The sequence below is a fragment of the Hirsutella rhossiliensis genome (assembly GCF_020360975.1).
Source record: "Hirsutella rhossiliensis strain HR02 chromosome Unknown scaffold00015, whole genome shotgun sequence".
NCBI classification, from domain to species: Eukaryota; Fungi; Ascomycota; class Sordariomycetes; order Hypocreales; family Ophiocordycipitaceae; genus Hirsutella; species Hirsutella rhossiliensis.
Window position 1 is genome coordinate 1,083,701 of NW_025408681.1, and position 19,065 is coordinate 1,102,765.

Here is a 19,065-nt window from a genome sequence, read left to right on the forward strand (position 1 = left end):
AACAGGGGGGACCACGAGGCGCGACCAAGTCTTTGGCCTCTTGGCCCTCGTCCTTGACGCTCAAGGCCAGTCTTAAGCAGCACGACGGTGAACACTGAAGATATGGTCGGCAGCCACGTAGACCTATTCACCGGCCGGCTTTTGGAAAAACCTGGCTATTATCGTCCATCACAACACGACACGCCTCCTCCGACATTGAGGTCCGGGCCTAGACCTTTGGGCCCTCGAGAATGGGCTTGGCCTCTTCGCTCCTCCACCAGCTCACTCCCTCCTCGCCCGGAAATTCATACCTGTCCATGCTCTCGGGCTTCATCTCAACACTGTAGCCCGGCTCCAGTGGAGTCTGATAATAGCCGTCCTTGATGGCGGACGGGTGCAGAAAGTGCTCGTGAAGGTGGTCGACATACTCGAGTACGGAGCGCTTGCCGCTGACGACAACGTAGTCAATGGTGCTGAGGTGCTGCGTGTACTCTGGCAGGCCTACACCACCCGAGTGCGGAACGACAGGGACGCCGTACTTGGCAGCCATGAGCAAGACAGCTAGAACTTCGTTGACGCCCCCCAGTCTGCAGGCATCGATTTGGCACACATCGATGGCGCCCATCTGGAGAAGCTGCTTAAAAATGACGCGGTTCTGGCACATCTCGCCGGTGGCAACACCGACGCCCAGCGGCTTGAGGGCATCGCGAACCGTCTTGTGGCCCACAATGTCATCAGGCGACGTGGGTTCTTCGATGAACCACGGCTTGAAGTCGCTCAGATACCGCATGTGCTCGACGGCCTCGGGAACAGACCAGACCTGGTTGGCGTCGATCATGAGCACGTTTCCCCGGTCGTAGCCTATGACGTCGCGCGCAATGGAGAGCCGTCGGCGGTCTTCATCCAGACTGCCGCCAACCTTGAGCTTGAAGTGCTTGTACCCTTGGTCCAGGGCCTCGCGCAAGAGGTGCCTCAGCTTGTCCTCGCCGTAGCCCAGCCAGCCAGCGCTTGTGGTGTAGGCAGGGACAGCTAGGTTTTCCAGAGCGTCCCGCAAACGGGCCGTTTTGCCGTGCTCGCGAGCGCGGAGCATGGCCAGGGCCTCGTCCCGGGTGATGGCATCGGTGATGTATCGAAAATCGATGCAGTCGACGAGCTGCTCGGGGGTCATGTCGGCGACGACGCGCCACACGGGCTTGCCCAGGACCTTGGCCCAGAGGTCCCAAAGGGCGTTGACGACGGCGCCGAGGGCGAGGTGGATGACGCCCTTCTCGGGGCCGATCCAGCGCAGCTGGCTGTCGGAAACCAGGAAGCGCCAGGTCTGGCCCCAGTTTGCGACGAGCGAGGAGAGGGTCCTGCCGCGGACGCGCTCGGCGACGTGGTTGATGGCAGCGCAAACAAGGTCGTTGCCGCGGCCAATGGTAAAGGTCTGCTCCTCGGGCGGCCATCCGTTTCAGCGCAACCGCCTCTCGCTAGCACCCGGCACGGGGACGCACCATGCCGTGGCCCGAATGCTGCGCGTCGGTCTCGAGGACGCAGTAGGCGGCCGAGTAGTCGCCGGCCGCGTTCATGGCGTCCGAGCCCGTTCGGTCGAGCGACGTCGGGAAGCGTACATCGCGCGACGTGAAGCCGGTGACGGTGATTTCGCCGGGCATGTTGGCCTGGGTGGCTGCGGCAAGACGTGTCGTGTCTTTTGTTTGAGGGATTTCTCGACGCCGAGCTCCTCGACTCTATTCGGATCGCGGGGTCGAAAATGGCATAGACAATAAGTTACGCGGCGGGGCCAAGAGGGGCGGGTAAAAATGCTCTTCGCCATGCAAATAACTAACCCCGTCTTGGCTAACCTTATTATTAGGGAGCTACCGGTAATTATTGTCACACGACTGGCACGACAATACGGATACGGGGATACGGATAGCAGGAGATATAACAAGCACTATTAATACCACTCCTACTCGGGGGTTCCCTCATTTTGGCCAAGTGGTATTCAATGTGACAGCTTTCACCCTCGCCTTGATGAGGATGATGATGACTTGGTACATACAGGCCCTTGCGTGGTGGCCGTCCAAGAAGCCAAAGCCAAACAGGTGCGGAATGCGGACGTTGTAGCACTTGTGCTGCATCCACAGGCCGTGGTAGAGTTCTTTTCCTGCGGGGACGTAATCCAGCTGATGCATGACATTGGATTCTTGCTTGGACGCCGATTTACAATACGTGATTGGATGCCGTCCGAGTAACTGCAAGGAAGAGTGAAGTCGGGCGGGATGAATCATGAAACATCTCGAAAGGCATGGTTCGTGCGCTACACTAATAGAACACACCCCTGCCCGGTCCCGGGCACAGCCCTGTCCTGGGCAGGGATTGTCAGGACTCGGTTGCTTGTGCGGATCTCCTTACGTGAGTAGGTAATTACAGTAGACGCGACTGCATCCACTTGGACGGCAGCACAACACACATACCGGTAGGTAGTTACTCTGGGCTTCAGAGCCTATACAGTACCTACCTTAATTACCTATCGCCTGGTGGGAGATGGAACTTACAACCCCCGCAGATGATCCGGTTTATCTCCCGCTGGTCCTCTACCCTGTCTGCGGGCACGAGATCCGCAAACAGGCCGACCTCGACAACCAGAATAACTGGTAATGCCACGAAACTCCCGTCTGCGCGTGGTGGGTTGCAGATCCAGTGGGGAAGCCAATTCGCGATGCCGGTCGGGGCCTTGGCTAGTCTTCGCCATCGGGTCGGTCTGCAGGCCTTTGTCCATGGATTTACATCGCTATAGCAGCGCGGGCAGGGCAAGGCCATCATTGGTAGGCCGGCTATTCACTGACCGGACCGCTGTGTCACGAAGCATGCAAGCACAATGCCTCGATAATAATAACGCCGCGCCTGGAATTGGAATTATATTAGGCGGTTTACGGCAGAATTCGACAGCGTAGGGGTCCAACGAAAGTGGATTCCAAACTTTCCGCAACGAAGACCGACTTATCATAGGCCTCCATGGCTCTTAGAGTGGAATATGGTGCCAGCCCCCCCGCCCCCTTTCCTCTCTTAATTTTTCACTCGCCCTTTGCTTCGAGGCCTGCGGTATAAACTGCGCCCTTTCCTTTTTCCCTGGCTCGCTGTTTATCCCCTCGTTATACCTTCTGTTCGAGCCTCGAATTGGGCAACCGCGTTTCCTCAATCGCCTTGTTGCTTTGTTACCTTGCTTGCTCTGGTATAAAAGTCTTGCAAAGACTATAGTATCAGAGGCCCTTCGTTAGCCGTCGTTCCGAGTCCTTCGTTCTTAAAATTCAGAGATAGTAGAGCTTGTCAACTCGTGGACGGGAGACTCCAAACACCTTTCTCTACGCCCAGCATGGGCTTCCTTGCTCAGTCTAACTCGCCTGGTCAGGCGTGTGGCTGTGCCGGCCGAGCCACGGCTTTGTGCCTCCCGGGCGCTCATCGGGTTGTATTGGCCGTGGCCTGGCGCTTTGCCAATCGCCGCTTCATCTATACCCTTGCCGTTGTGTCGGTCCTTGGTGCAAAGGCGGTACACATCTACACCCATCTCCCTGCCTTGGCGACATTCACCTTCCAGCAATGGGGATATACATTCTTCGCTCAGGATTTCGCTTTATTAATCATCTTACGGCTTAGTTTCGACATACGGCGCTTCCCGGGCCAGGCAGTCTACTCGCCAAGGGCCTTGGCGGCGATTGCTGCTTCGTTTCTTATGGCCTTTGCAACCATCATCGGCATCGGCACCATCACCTTCTTCGTCGTGGCCGGATCTGAGATCCATTGGAGCAACGTCGGCGTCGCTGGCGACGCTGCGGGGAGGGCGCTGCTGCTGTCGGGCGTGGCAACACTGGTCCCGGTGCTCGGCGCACTATGTCTCATCTCCTGGCTTTTACAGGATTTCTTTTACGGTCTGGGGAGTGTGGCTGCCGATATTGTAAGCTGGCCGCTGAACTGTGCCTCCCGCGCTGTATTTCGACATCGGTTACTGCGCTCCCAATACGCCAAGACGCCGCAACACGACCCTGAGAATGGCCAAACGACGCAAGTCTTGCCGGTGAGCCAGCATCACGTCTTTTCAAGCGGATATGGCCAGGGCTGGCATTGGATGTCCATATTGTGGCTGTTTGCGTACGCCATCGTGGCCGGTGGACTGCTGGCCCAGGCTATCCTTTGCTTCCTTCGACCAAACGAGAGCGCTCTAACTTTCATGTCGTGGACTCCGGCACTGCTTCCCTTTGTCGACTTTCAGTCTTCCTCTTTACACCTCCTCAGCTGGCCACATGGTTCCGGCGCGTTGCGCGACTGGGATAACCGCACCGCCCTTGCTCCCCCGACTCCTCTTTCCTGGCTGCCAAAGGACACTGTTCTACCGGGGTTTGAGGACTGGTACGGCAACAAGACTCATTACAATGCGGCGGCGGACCCACTCAGGATTTCGAACCTCGACGACGAGCTGTTACTTGAATTACGCAATGTGTTGCGAGATGTACCGATACGACACATTATGTGTATTGTGCTCGAAAGCACGAGACAGGATCTCTTCCCCATCAAGGAGAACGGAATCCCCCTGCAGCGCTTGAGAGAAACGTGGAGCGATGGGAAGCTGCCCCGCGAGGCAACGGAGCACCTCGAGTCGCTCACGCCCACGGCCAAACTCTTGACCGGTGACTTCGACGACGGCTTTCAGCGACAAACCCCGAAAGATAAACCCCGGGGAGGTATCAGCTACACCGACGCCTACACGACGTCGACGTACACGCTTAAGAGCCTTGTCGGTACGCTCTGCGGTATTAGTCCTCTCGTGGCCGACTTCAACGTCGAGCACCAGCACCACTTCTATAACCCGTGTCTGCCTCACGTCCTCGACGCCCTCAACACACTCGGCGAAGTAGACTCGCGTGATTTTACATCCTACAAGTGGAAGTCGTCGTTTCTGCAGACGGCCACCCTTGACTTTGACAACTTTGGCCCCCTTGTGGGTAGAATTGGGTTCTCCCAGGATGCTATCATCGACAGGGAGTACCTCAGAGGCAGTACCGCCAAGTTCGGTCCCGTAACGCTGCCGGATGTCAACTACTTTGGCTTTGAAGAGGATCCACTCGGCGACTACATCCGAGATGCCTTCTCTGCGGCCAAAGAGAACGATGAGAGGGTCTTCTTGACGCACGTGACCAGTACAAGCCATCACCCCTGGGCACTGCCTGGCAATGAGAGACATGTACAACTGGCGAACGGCCTGGACGACTTGTCGCACTACATCAACACCATAGGCTACGATGACCGCTGGCTGGGCAAGATACTTGAGATTCTCGACGACCAGGGCGTAGCCGACGAGACGCTCGTGGTACTGCTGGGAGACCATGGCCTGTCGATTCCAGAAAACGATAATCCATCCTCCAACTTCAACCCCAATGTTGGAAACAACCACGTGCCCTTGATCTTATCCCATCCCAAGATTCCGCCCTTGACAATCGACGACGCCGTCTCGTCCCAGCAGGTTCTGCCGACGGTGCTGGATCTTCTTATTGAGACAGGTTCGCTTGCTGGGAAAGCACTCCAAGCTGCGAAGGACCTAATCCGCAACTACGAAGGCCAGTCTCTTGTGCGACCACTACGCAAGTCATCATCAACGACTGGCGACCAAGCATCTAGTCTAGCCAACTGGCACTTTACCGTCATTAATCCTGGCCGCTCCATGGTGGGCGTCCGCGACGCGCGCCAAAAGTCGTGGCGGCTGGTGGTGCCGACTGTAGACAACATCGAGTGGCGTTTCAGCGACCTTGCTACGGACCCTCGCGAGGCTAAGCCAGTGGTGGGCTTCGATTTGAAGGAGTTTTTGGCAAGAATTCATGACGCGTGCGGCTCCGACGCGGCGCAATGGGTCGAGGACGCCGTCTTCGTGACACGGTGGTGGGTCGAGGAGAATAGCAAGCGATGGCGTTACGGTTCTCATGCGGAGTAGCAAGTCGTCAAGGTTGAGGCTCAAGTCCCATAATGTGTCCCGAACGTGGTCAAGAGGTTCGAAGCGAGTCTGTAGAGTATGGGTGAGGCTGCTGAGCGCCTGTCTCGGCACCTTTTAACAGACGTACGGTTGCCCTGGGCGAGCAAGTAATATCTGTCCAATCGCTTGATCATGTCACTTGCGTCAACGCAAGGACCTGGAGCAAATGGCTCGAATGATAGATAAGTCAGACAAGCCATCGCTAGCTCTTTCTCGCAATCTGGCAAGAGCTTCTCGGGGAACTTCTGCAGATGCTCAGCCAAAGTATGAAACACGAGTCGCACTTTGCTGCTTTCTTCATCAGTCCGGATGAGGCCCGAAGAAACGGAAAATACGACGAATTTCTGGTGCAAAGCCCCGCGCTGCTCAAGTTAGTGGCCTCAGGATCGACACTCAAGGCGTGAAGAAGCTCATTAGGAAACCGATTGTCTTTCGTTGCCCGATTCACTGGGGACCTTCTACCTCTCAAGCAGTGGCTTGAAAGCACAGTGGAAGAAAAGGGGGCTTAAAGAGGGGAAACCCGGGATTCATCTCCTGGTCTATCTAGAGGGACATTAAGGAGGTATTTATAGGTATAGATGCCCCTTATAGGCCTAGATAACTAGCCAAAAGAGGGCATTAAGATGTTCCTATATACAATCTATGCCTGCCGTACGTCTTGCCGCTAGGAGAGTTATATAGGGGCTGGTTGCTTAGTCTGCTTGGTCTGATCCTACCGATCTGCTTAGTCGTGACTCGTCAGTTAGTTTATGTGGCAAACTTAAAGAAACGCTGCAGAGAGTTTTATTGCAGGTTCCGGTACCCCTGCCACGCCACACTTATTATCGCCTTCGTCCCTTAATTACTACCTCTCTATAAGCTGATTCTAGACACCATAGTAGGTAGTTGTGAGGAAACCACTGTACGGCGGCCTGTAGGTGAGTTAGAGTTAAAACGCATCTTACTATTTTTAGAACTAATACGTAAACCCTATAGGGGTAGATTTTATTTTTCGCTATAGGCCGCTATATACTAGGTTATATAGGCAAAGGTAAAGTAAGAGTATTGCTATTTACACAATAGCATATTGCTGTTTGCACACTTACCCCATTTTTAAGATACGTACTAACGCCAGCCTGCCCCGCCTATTTATGCCGCGCGCGCCTGGCAAGTACCCGTACCGCCCAAATGCCGCACACAACGCACTTTTGGTCACATAACCCCGACTCAACGATCTCTCCAACGCCTGACGAAGCCGGCGGCGCGCCCCTCCTGCCGCGTCCTCCTCTTAATCCACTTCCCCTTATATTTCCTCGGGCTAACGATCCTTATTATAACGCTGCGAGAGACCGCGGGCTGCGGCCAAGTTTATCGATTGCGGCGTTAGTAATAGCTTTAAATTTAGTATGTGTGTCTATATAGGCGGGCGCGGGCGCGGGCATTTAGGCGGTACGGGTACTTACCAGGCGCGCGCGGTACAAATAGGCGGGGCGGGCTGGCGTTAATTAGTACGTATCTTAAAAATGGGGTAAGTGTGCAAACAGCAATATGCTATTGTGTAAATAGCAATACTCATTCTATTTTTTCCTTTTGTCACACGCATAGTTGCGGCCTCTGTGGCAGAGGGGGTCTAGTAGCGCGACCACTGTTTTTGCCCACTCTGGCCAAGACCCTTACAGTAATTATAAGGGACCGTGCGAACTTGGGGCCGGATCTCTTCAAGATCGTTACTAAAATTTGCACAGCGTGTATATAAGACAGCAAAATTCTTTCCTATTTTAACGACATTAGAAAGAAATAGTCTTTATTCCGTAACTAGTACATATGGTCGAGCGACTGTCAGGTGAGACATTTTTGAGGACCTATAAAGCTAATCCTATTTCCCCCGAGCGTTAGAGCTGATATGAAAATACTGGTATAGAAGAAATACTGGTATAGAAGACGTAGAAGACGCATCGATCAGAATGCAAGTTGCGGTGCGAGCGCTGTTCATGAGGAAGATCGAGTATGGAGCTGAGTTGATGAGTTGGATAGCGAGACGGGCATAGCACTTGTGGATAAGGCAATAAAGAAGACGCTCGAGAAGACAAGAGAACTGCAGCATAAACGCACAAACGGACCGCCTGGGTATATTGCCATACGCGTAAGGTTTTTGTTGTGACCGTCTGGCACCAAGTCAATCCGTGGTGGGCTGCAGCAATGGTATTTCATTTGAGCACAGTTATTGTGGTTATTCTAGTTAGGAAAAAGACAAGGCGTTCTCATTGAAGATCCGCATCGAGGTTAGCTTCCAACGTAGGCATAAAAGGTCCTGGGTGGTTGTTGTCCTTGCGTTTTAGGCCCTTTCACGTCACTCCGCTTGTCATGGACCGCTAGAATGTAGATACACTACCGCTGGTTTGTATGGTCGCCTGTTCGGCTTCTACACTACGTTTCTCGGCGCTTCTGTGTACTCCGTGTTTTATTTACAGCTCCAAGTAGACCCCGATTGCTAACATTCTAGTTTGTCGATTTTGCTGTTAATCGCGCTGTAATCATAGACTGCATCTTTATGTGGGCGACCGAGACGACGTCGGAAGCTTCCTTATGTGGACAGCCGGGGCGGCGACGGAACCTTCCTTTGTGTGGGCGGCCGAGGCGGCGTTGGATCCTTTTTATTGCCGGCCGCGGCGGCTGTAGCCGGGCTGCCGGTTTGCTTGGCCCTCTTTGCTTAATTCGTGTTTGAGGTATCTCTGAAGGTTTGAACTAGTTCTTATATAATTTACTAGGCTAAGAGCTTCGCGAGCAGGGTAACAGGGGAACAGTATCAAATTCAAGGAAACACTAATTCATACAGTGATAGGGGCCCCTGGGAATCTCCGGCGGTGTAGACACTTGTGGGCGGAACCTTCGCGAAGTACCTGTATTTTCCAGGTCAAACAACGATTTTCTTGGCCAACGGGATCCCCGTGATAATAGTAGAGCTGTCAAGGCGGAGTGCGTGGACAAGCCGAACTTCCCCCGCCCCTGTAACTCGACCACAATGTGGGGCTGTATCCAACTCAGCCAACCATGAATTCATGGGTCGGCTTGACTTACTAGTATCACGTGATTCTGAAAGGTCCAGCAAGGTTTTAGGCGTTTCCCCTTATGGACGGCTTACTAGGGGCGGGAGGTCAGCATGACCACATACTCCGTCATGATGGAGCCCTTTAACTGAACCCCAGAATTAACGCTTGCCGTTATATATCCAGAAACGTCCCGCCTCGAGGTCCTGTTGATTCTCTCCAATCCGACTAGGCCACTAACCGTTAGGTCTATAGCCGTCAACCCATATGAATGCTGAATCGTGGTTTCGGTCGTATGCTTAATTATGGCGCAGACTTAAAGACCGACTGCTCGTCCAGTCGATATACATTTTCGATCGGATATGGCTTATCTTTGGAAGCGCCAACACCCAGTCATGAAAAACTCACTTACTTGCGGACCTGGATGCCCTGGAGCTTGACAAACAATAACAGTGCTAGGGGGCCTAAAAGTCAGCAGATTGCCTTCACGAGTACTCATATAATCAAGCCGATTCCTTCTTTAAATAATTTCAATAACATACTCTAAGCTCAAGTACTTAAAACTTAACCAACCCTAACTATGACTTTCTACAGTCACGTGATACTAAAATGCTAAGCTGACTACAAAAAAATGCTAAAGCCGTCTACAAATTTCTAGGCGGCTGAGCTACTGTAGAAACTCTTTTAGATAGGCCAGGTCTTGGCGGTGGAGAGCTACACGAATAAGTGGGATAAAATACGGTTCTGTCCTATGAAAACTCTCGTTGGATGCCCCTGCTGTTGTCGATCGCCAAGACTTGGCCTATTTAACAACTTTCTGCAGCTTATCGCGCCCCCCGTTGAAGTCAGCTTGTCCACGCACTCATCATGGCATATTGGTAGGGTTCCGGCATCTAGATTAAGATTGAAGGTTGAGGCATGATTCATGGGCTGGCTCATGCCTCCGCTCCATCTCTTCTCGATGAACGGGATAGCCTACATGGTGTAAAGAAAATTGACCCAATGAATGTATTGACTGCCGGGGAGGCGAAATATTCGAAGCACTTAAATATAAAATATAAATACATCTCGCAATGTGTTGTGGGAACGACTTTATCTCGCGCTCAAGGACGTAGCTGCTGGCCCTCCTCGTCTAGATCGGCGACGTTCAATCCTTTTTTTAATCTCTGGCCTCCCGCCATCAGACTAGGTCGTCAACTTGCCCGCAATGCGCAGCCAAACTCCCCTTTCGCTGGCCTTATACCTCCTTGCTGGTGCTGCTCAAGCCCAGAACACAGCGAAACCTGCCGGCCAGTCGAGTCGCCAATGCAGATGTGTAAGCGGACTTATTCCAAGACCATGAAGCTATGGCCATACTGACTCCTGCAAATCGCATAGGTTCCCGGTGAAAGCTGCTGGCCCTCGGATGATTCATGGATCAAATTCAACTCTACAGTCGGCGGCAAACTCATCAAGTCCGTTCCTGTTGCACAATCGTGTTACGAGGGTCCCACTCAAGACGCCAAACAATGCAAAGACGTCAACAATTTGTGGGCCGACGATGACTTCCAAACAGAACAGCCCCTCGGCAGATTCTACCCATACAACACCACGTGCCCTCCCGTTGCTGAAGGAGAGAAACCCGGAAGTTGCACGCTCGGCCAACTTCCTGTATATGCCGTCAACATAGCCGAACGCCAGGATATCAGCGAAACCCTTCAGTTCGCGCAGGATCATGACATCCGAGTTAGCGTTGTTAACACGGGGCACGACCTGAACGCCCGTATCGACGGCTTCGGAAGTCTAGCTATCTGGATGCGCAACTATCGTAACGCCATCGAGTTTCAAGGCACGTTTCAATCGGCTACCCAGTGCACGCAGTCTGGCTGGACCGGCCACGCGATCCACGTCGATGGCGTGTATCAATGTGGCGATGTTCATAAGGTCGCTCAGGACCATAATGTCATTATCGTGGGCGGCGGCGCCTCAAGCGTCGGTGCTAACGGCGGCTGGCTGTCCGGCGGCGGCCACGGACCGGCGTCCCGAAACTACGGCCTCGGCGCCGATCAGCTACTCGAAGCCGATGTGATGCTCGCGGACGGTCGCATAGTTATTGCCAACCACTGTCAGAATGCCGATCTCTTCCGGGCCCTGCGTGGCGGCGGTCCCGGTTATGGCATTGTGCTTGGCACCAAAATCAAAGCTTACCCTAACGTTAATGTGATAACGGCTCACCACCTCACTATAACCCCTCAGGCAACGACTGATGAGAATGCGGATCTCCTGGATGCCATTTCTATCATGATGCAGTCTTTCCCAGACCTTAACGAGGGTGGATATGCCGGGTATGTGACCTGGTTCCGAAAATTGCCTGGACCCTTTATCGCCAACTCCGATTCCGGGTATACTCACAGTCTATGGACCATTGGCAAGGGGAAAGCCGAGGCCGATGCCATATTTACTCGGGTGCGCGAGAAGCTATCTCAGTTTAAGGGCAAACTGGTGATTCACGAGGATTTCAAAGAGTATGACGACTATTGGTCTTTCTATGAGGGGGAGTTGGATCGTGGCGACTTTCCGGGTGACACCTTGCTCCTAACTTCGCGTTTGCTGAACAAGGAAGCCGTGCAGGACTATGATAGCGTCCGCCACACTGTCGAAATTGTGAGCGGCAAGCCTGAGGAGTATACTATGAATCTGGTCATGCTGGTCTCCGGCGGTAAGGTCTTCGAGGATGCCGCCGACACGTCATCGGGTCTGCACCCGGCTTGGCGCAACTCCTCCATGGTGCTCTTGACCGCCCGAAGGATCTCCAAGTCTCAGACGCTCACGGCGGCCGATCGCCAGGCCATGGCCGACGATATCACCTTTACCAAGGGCGCCGCCACCAAGCGGCTCGCCCCCGATACAGGGGGATACATGAATGAGGGCGACCCCAACGACCCCTACTACAAAACGACATTTTACGGCGACAACTACGAGAGTCATCGGGCGGCCAAGAACAAGTATGACCCTAATTACGTGTTTTACTGCCCATCGTGCGTTGGCGCCGAGGAGTTCATCGACCGGCCCGATGGAGCGTTGTGCAAGAAGTAAAGCCGAGTTAGAAGACCATGGCACCCTTGTCCAACTCGTCTTCCGGTTGCGGTGGGCCGTATTTGCTGGAGGGGAGTAGGCTGAGGCTGTCGAAGCAAGGATATTCTCTGCGGCAATTATACTATAGATATGCGCACGAATACCTAGTAACGTACTTGTCGCATAACAGGCCTTTCTGGAAGCCACCGAGGGAATGAAATGATTTTATTCCGCCCACAGGGTTTGTGCCCTAAGGGGGGGGGGCTCAATTCTAAACTACTTAATCATTTCATGTCTCGGCCAGCCCGCAAGCCAGGACTTATTTACGCGCTTTGCATTCTCCAACCTCGGTGAAGACAACTACTGGCCTGTTTGAAGGCCATGTTCTCCAAGTGTTCAGCGGCTGGAGCGTGGTCTGTCGCCGTGTGAAGCTGTGTGATGTTAGGAATTGGTGTTGCGAGGCTTGCGTTGCATGCTACCCTGGGTTTCTATCGAGTCTTCCCGTCGCCACTGTAACCTTGATGGTTGACCAACTTGACCCGACCGCCTGATGCACGTTTTGGTGCTGCAGCTCGGGAAGGGTTGGTTGAGCGGAGCAGGAACTGGTGGTGCAGGAACCATTCGCGAGTGCTGATGGCGGCTGACACGAGCGACTTGAAGATCACATCAGCCGACCCCCTCTTTTTGGTTTACAGAAGTGCCTCTCCTTAGGGATAAGTCGCGGCGGAGAATAGGGGCTTTCTGCATTGACAAGGCGGGAGTGGGGCCTGTTCTATCCGCTGCCGATCCCTGTATTTCGCGAGGCTGGTAGGGCATAAGGATGCGTCCCGTCCGCCACCCGGGGAAAGATTGGGCGAGTGGCAGACCAGCCATGCACGACCTCTTGCCTCTTCCTCTGCACCAAAGACGACGCAAGAGGCGAAACAGCAGAAAACTACCTTAAGCTGGTGACAATACCTAGGTAGCTGCAGGCAAGTCGTACTCGGCATGTACAGTACATGCGCATGCAGGGCGTACCTGCAGGTACCGCCGCCCCACGCGTGCCCGAGGCCAATCAAGCACCGCTCCGGCCTCACCGTAGCCTCACCGTAGCCTCCCTCTCTTCCAACTTCCAAGAGTCCTTCTTTTCGCCTCTCGCCAACCAATCTTTGGGCTCCACATTGCGCGCACATCGGAGCTCGACGACTGCGACTTCAGGTCTTCTCTTCGCAGGCCGGCGGGCCCCTCTGTCCTTGCCGCTGTGGCCGCTCCTCGCCCCAGCAGCATCACCGGTTCCAGTGTTCCAAAGGCTGGGCTAGCTTCGTCTTCGCCAGCGCTGCATCTCGTCGGCCGAAACTCGTCCTTGACATCATCCATGGCCCTTGTCATCGCTCGTTTATCCCCTGCCGAAACACGAAATTCTCCGGTGGTCGGCATCAAGGCATGGAAGGCTGGCTTCCCCTTCTCCCCATGGCCCCCTTTCTTCCCCTGCCCTTGGCCCAGTCTTTCCATCACCGCTCAAAGGAACAGCGGCGGAAATAAGCGTCACGTTGCTCTTGGCCCAATCATACAGAGATGGTCTGTCAACATGCGTGCGTATTTTTGACACGAGTTGTGCATAGCCGGGCTCTCGCCGCCACTGACGACTGCGGACCATTTCGACTCAAAACCCGCTGCCTGGCTCGTTTCCGCGAACCGGTATGCGCCTTTTCATCTATTTTCCGTGTAAACTTCACTTTGCGGACTTGAGAAGCCCTGCGTGTCGTCGTTGGCGGCGCCAATATGCATGACTCGTACCCATGGCTCAACCCACGCGGGTAGCAGGCAGCAGGCACCTGTCAATCCCGGCAGCCAGACAACATCACTTTGCCTTCTCGTCACATTTCAACCTCCTCTGTCTTCTTCATCCCAGGGTTTGGTTCTCGGGCCCCTCTCCCCCGTTTCATCTCCTCCGCCCCAGGGCCTGGCGAGCAGTGATAGGTGGGCTGTGGCTGGGTGGGGGGCTGGAGGCATCGGCGAAAGAGTGAGGAACCCCAAGGCCGTGGTCGTGTGCAACATCAAGACGAACCAGTTTTTTTTCTTGTTTCCGCAGGCTCTATCCGCCTCCAACCGGTCTGGACCTGGAGGAGACGTGTGAGACTCGCCTGCAGCGGACTGGCAGCTCCCCAGGCCCGCCCACCATCGTGCATACCGAACCGTTCGTTCTCTGGGCAGCGTATATATGTGCTCGATTAACTGGGCTAACGATGAAGTCCCTCGAGAGCAGGGGTGAAGGGGTTGCGGAGAATATGGCTGGTTAACTGAAGTGGTAGAAATGGTCGCCCAAGACGGCTGCTCTATGCGGTGGCTGGTTTATTCCCCACGACATCTGCCTGCCTCTCCTGCACCGGCAACGTCATGCCACTCGATGATGGAGAAGAATAAGTACGCGTCCTTTTCCTCCATCGGTCAGTCTAATCCATTCCCATGTCTGTCATTGCAGGCCTCGCTCATTTCCATTTCTTTCTTTGCGACTTCTTTACTTCGACCAGAGGATCCGCCCCGGGTCTCTCATCATTTATCTCCTTCATTTCCCTCTCCGCCCCCCCCCCCTTTGCTTTCCGAGAAAGCCAAAGTAAATAAGTCAAAAGGCTAACGAGAACCCACGACTTCTTCCTAGTCATGCATCTTTCTTTTCTTCTCGTTTTACCCCTGGCGCTGGCCGCCCCATCCCTCAAGAAGCGTTCCAAGCCCGCTCCGCTCATAGTCCCCCGCCACGCCAACGTCATCTCCGACCGGTACATCGTCAAATTCAAGGAGAGTTGCGAGGTGTCGGTCCTCGAGGATGCCATTAGCGGTATGTCCGCCAGTGCTGATCACATTTACCGCAACATGTTCAAGGGCTTTGCCTCGAACCTGGACAAGATAACCCTTAGCGCCCTTCGAGATCATCCCGAGGTGAGAACAGGCTCGTCTCCGAGGCGGCTGCAATATGACCCTGCTCTTCGTCTGTGTCCGCTGACATAGGGCTGTTTCCTTCAACAACAAAGGTCGAGTATGTCGAAATGGACGGCTTTTCCACAATCAGCGGTCTCTCACAGCGAGATGCCCCATGGGGCTTGGGCCGCATCTCCAACCAAAAGCCTGGCTCCACCGTCTACAACTTTGACGAAAGCGCCGGCCAAGGGACGTGTGCCTATGTCCTCGACACGGGTGTTGACGATTCCCATCAGGTGCGTCCACGCCCTGGATGGGGAGAGGCAGAGGCTTACGCTCCGAGGAAAGGATTTCCACGGCCGAGCCAAGCAGATCGTCTCGTTCATCGAGGGCCAAGAGAGCGACGGTAACGGGCATGGCACGCATGTAGCGGGCACCATCGGCAGCACGACGTATGGCGTCGCTAAGAAGGCGCAAATATTTGGGGTCAAGGTCCTCGACGACAAGGGCTCCGGCCCGAACTCGGCCATCATCTCCGGCATGGAGTATGTGGTCAAGGACAAAGATCAGCGGCAGTGTCCTAACGGCGTCGTCGCCAACCTGAGCCTCAGTGGCGAGTCCTCGGACGCCCTCAACCAGGCCGCGGCGGCTCTTGTCCGCAGCGGCGTCTTTGTCGGCGTCGCCGCCGGCAACGAAGACGAGGACGCATCCAAGTTCTCCCCGGCCTCGGAGCCGTCGGTGTGCACCGTCGGAGGCACGGCAGAGGACGATACGCGCTACAATAATTCCAACTGGGGCTCCGCTGTTAACATTCTTGCCCCTGCGGTCGACATCCTCTCTCTCCGCGCGGGCGGTGGTACTGTACGTTTCTCACTCCCACTCTCGCACTCGTGTCCAAAGCAAGAAAGTCGCTGACATTGCTCCGATCAACGCAGACGACCATGACCGGTACCTCGATGGCAACTCCTCACGTGGTCGGTCTCGCCGCCTACCTCAGCGCCCTCCGGGGCGCCAACGGCATCATGTCTCTCTGCCGCCGTATTCAGAGGCTCGCGGTCCAAAATGCCATTGAAGACGAGCCCGAGGATACGGCCAACCTGCTGGCGTATAACGGCGCGGGTCGACGGTGAAGCTACGCTCGGCTTCGAAAAGTAGGACATGCCGGAAAGGACGAACATAGCGGACAATGGCGAAGGGCCAGGGAGTTTTGGAAACGGAAAATGCTGCGCCGACATGTTCGTTTCGTTTTAGTTCTCTTCTCGTCCTTGTGTTTCTTGACAAGGGGGGGGGGGGTTGCATCCCGTCGACGGCCGGTCCGGAGAGACGGTTGCGAGCGAGGTTCTCATCAAGATGCAACGAATGGCGATTTGGTCCAGCCTTTTTTTTGTATATTTCTCCCTCGGCCTCGGTCGAGACGGTGCACCAAGCTCTTGATTTATACGGAGTACCATTTGTTCATTTTTTCATGCATTGAAGCGTCTTTATCCTTGGTTGACTACGACACTGTTCTTTTGCTCTTCCAAGTACGAAGTACCGTATATTTGTGCTTGCTCTGCACTGTACGTAGCCCGTATGCTCAGGGAGGGCCCTTATTGGCGGCAAGGCGTCCGGCGGGCCGGTCACGGGGTCGAGCGGCAAAGCATCCCCGCACCCTTACGCCCCACATCAGCCCGGGCCGGCGTTGGGCGGGGCCGGCCAACAATAAGCCACCTCGCGAACAAAAACTTGGAAGCACCGCCACGCTCGGCTTGGCAAGGGAGGCGCGTAGCGGATGAGGGAGGCGAGCGGGATTGCGCCCTGGGCGTGGTTATTTGTGTGTGTGGATTTGATGTGAGCGAATGGGTGATTACGTGTGCAGCGTGCGTCTTTGTCGTACGCGTTTATCTGTTACCAAACGCCTTTCTCTCTCTCCACATGTGTCGGATCAAACAACCCTCTTCTCCATTTCGGTGAGCCCATCCACCTTCTTTCCTTTTTACATGATTTTCTCTCTCTCCCGCTCTTTTTTTAGAACACGGCGAGAAGGGCGGCCCCGCCCATCTCCGCCCCCGCTTCCCTGATGAGTTTCGCCCATCAGCGGCAGATCATGCATCCATGCAAGGGTCCCCCCTCCTCCCATGGCTGGCGAGGAGGCTGACTGGGAGGGAGGGGGGGCCCGGGTTTCGCGTGTCTGGGGCTGAGCGCGAAGGGTACGAATCACGAGAGGATGCAAAACTCGGAAGCCTGTGCTACTGTAATGGCTTGCATATACGCAGCCGCCGTGTTGCGGCGCTCAGCAGCGGGGCGGTGCTGAGCGCCGGGGAGGGGGATTGGGATTCGCCCGGATATAATGCTGGACGACGGGCCGCTGATGGATTTCTCACTTCCCTTGAATAGAGAAGGTCAGCTGTGGGCGCCTCCCTTCAAATTTCTGGTTCTTCTTTCGTCGACACTTCTCATCTCAAGGGCGCCGTCGGAGTCGGAGTCGGAGTCCCACCCCTTCTCTCATCCAAGCTTTTTCTCCTCCACCACATATTTTGTATGCTTGCTTTGCATCATGAGGAAGAGCATGCCATCGCTCGAGACGCACAGCCGCGGGCTCAGACCGGCGGGGGCGGCCGACTCGCTGTCGCCCACTTACACCATGTGCACGTCGCCGACGACGACAACCAAAAGCAGCCAGCACCGACGATCCATCATGAGCATCGCCAGCCTCAAGCCCGCCAGGGGCAAGCTGCAGAGGCTGTGGCCGACGTCGTCGTCGTCCTCGAAAAGCCCGTCGTCTCCGTCGTCCGAGTTTAAGGACTGGAGCAAGAGCGATCTCAGCGCCGTCATCCGCTTGGCGGGCTTTCAGATGGGCGCGCTCGGCAACCCGGCGAATCCTATCCCCCTGGGGAGCCGAGACGACAATTCGGCACGGGACCGCGGCGTCAGGAGGAGCCACTCGGAGCATGCAGTTGAGCCGATGGCGGTCCTTCCGCCGAGCAGAGCTCCGCCGCCGCCGCCGCCGCCGCCATCTGCTCCTAGTCCTCCTTCGTCACTCTACCATCCGTATTCACCTCCCCAGCATCCTTCGCCGGACAAAGCACCTCCTCCTCCTTCGCTCTACTATCCGTATTCACCTCCCCGGCATCCTTCGTCGGACAAGGCACCTCCTCCTCCTTCGCTCTACTATCCGTATTCACCTCCCCGGCATCCTCCGCGGAGCAGGGCACCTTCTCCTCCTTCACTGCATCATCTGTATTCATCTGCCCCGGTTCCTTCTCCAGACAGGGCGCCGCCACCTCCTCCACCCGATCTACTTCCTGAGCTCTCACCCGTCAACTATGGTGACGAGGATGAAGAAGAGCACGCTCTGGCCATTCCGCCCGCACGGCCAATCTCCATTTTCAGAAGACGGGCCAAGACCCCCGTGCATCAGATCGGGCAGCTTGAGCGGGCAGCCAGGCACAGTCAACAAGGGGCCACCGGTCTCAACAGGATGTCGAGCGTCAGCACCATTGCGCGCCAGTATCGGGAGCTGGTGTATTACCCAGATGTCCCGGAGGACGACGCCGACGACACCCGGCCCGAGGCCAGCGCTGAGTTTGGCCACGAGCCTATCGTCAGTCAGACTCCGGAAGAGCATCGTCGAAGCACGTCGCTCGAGTCTCGGGACTATCGGCGATGCAGCCGATTGGCGCCGTCACTCCTGTCCGACGACGGGACGCTGGTTGCCTTGGAGGAGGAGCTGGTGGAGGACACGACATTCTGCAAGTCCGCCGCCTGGTCGCCGCTGGCATCTCCGCCGCCGCCTCTGCCGCCGCCAAAGGGCAAGGAGGCAGATGGTGAGGTGCCTGGCCCGGCGACGTTGAGATTCAGCATCGGCCTGGACCTGCTGACGCGGGAGCTCTCATCTGCGATGACCAAACAGTCCGACGCCTCTGGGCTGCAAGTCTGGGTCATGATTGAGGCCTACGAGCGGCTGCGGCATCAGATTGCGGCCACGGGGCCGGGTAATGAGGAGGCCAAGGAGGCCATTGACTCTTGGCTCAAGGCGCTGCACGCCATTCACAGGGAACTGGCTGACGAGGCGGCGATGAGCGAGAGCGAGTACGGTGATTGAGTTGACGGGTGACGAGTGCTTGATGG

General features: G+C 55.5%; 5 protein-coding genes across 5 annotated transcripts; 4 read left to right on the forward strand and 1 right to left on the reverse strand.

The window, feature by feature from the left end:
• Positions 1–208: 208 nt before the first annotated feature.
• HRG_10295 (L-galactonate dehydratase) lies at positions 209–2,153 on the reverse strand (the record flags this gene model as incomplete). The annotated part of the gene is made up of 3 exons (XM_044868766.1): positions 209–1,405; positions 1,473–1,645; positions 2,021–2,153. 3 exons carry the CDS (start codon positions 2,151–2,153, stop codon positions 209–211), a joined length of 1,503 nt encoding a protein of 500 aa, XP_044716121.1.
• A 1,538-nt stretch (positions 2,154–3,691) lies between these two features.
• HRG_10296 (sulfatase domain-containing protein) lies at positions 3,692–5,941 on the forward strand (the record flags this gene model as incomplete). The annotated part of the gene is made up of 1 exon (XM_044868767.1): positions 3,692–5,941. The coding sequence occupies one exon, from the start codon at positions 3,692–3,694 to the stop codon at positions 5,939–5,941; it is 2,250 nt and encodes a 749-aa protein (XP_044716122.1).
• A 4,272-nt stretch (positions 5,942–10,213) lies between these two features.
• On the forward strand, positions 10,214–12,081 carry HRG_10297 (FAD binding domain-containing protein; the record flags this gene model as incomplete). Its single annotated transcript, XM_044868768.1, has 4 exons — positions 10,214–10,321; positions 10,384–10,608; positions 10,687–11,330; positions 11,400–12,081. The coding sequence occupies 4 exons, from the start codon at positions 10,214–10,216 to the stop codon at positions 12,079–12,081; spliced, it is 1,659 nt and encodes a 552-aa protein (XP_044716123.1).
• A 2,619-nt stretch (positions 12,082–14,700) lies between these two features.
• On the forward strand, positions 14,701–16,085 carry HRG_10298 (subtilase family domain-containing protein; the record flags this gene model as incomplete). The annotated part of the gene is made up of 4 exons (XM_044868769.1): positions 14,701–14,976; positions 15,069–15,251; positions 15,304–15,816; positions 15,891–16,085. The coding sequence occupies 4 exons, from the start codon at positions 14,701–14,703 to the stop codon at positions 16,083–16,085; spliced, it is 1,167 nt and encodes a 388-aa protein (XP_044716124.1).
• A 1,547-nt stretch (positions 16,086–17,632) lies between these two features.
• Positions 17,633–19,039, forward strand: HRG_10299 (uncharacterized protein; the record flags this gene model as incomplete). The annotated part of the gene is made up of 1 exon (XM_044868770.1): positions 17,633–19,039. The coding sequence occupies one exon, from the start codon at positions 17,633–17,635 to the stop codon at positions 19,037–19,039; it is 1,407 nt and encodes a 468-aa protein (XP_044716125.1).
• Positions 19,040–19,065: the final 26 nt, after the last annotated feature.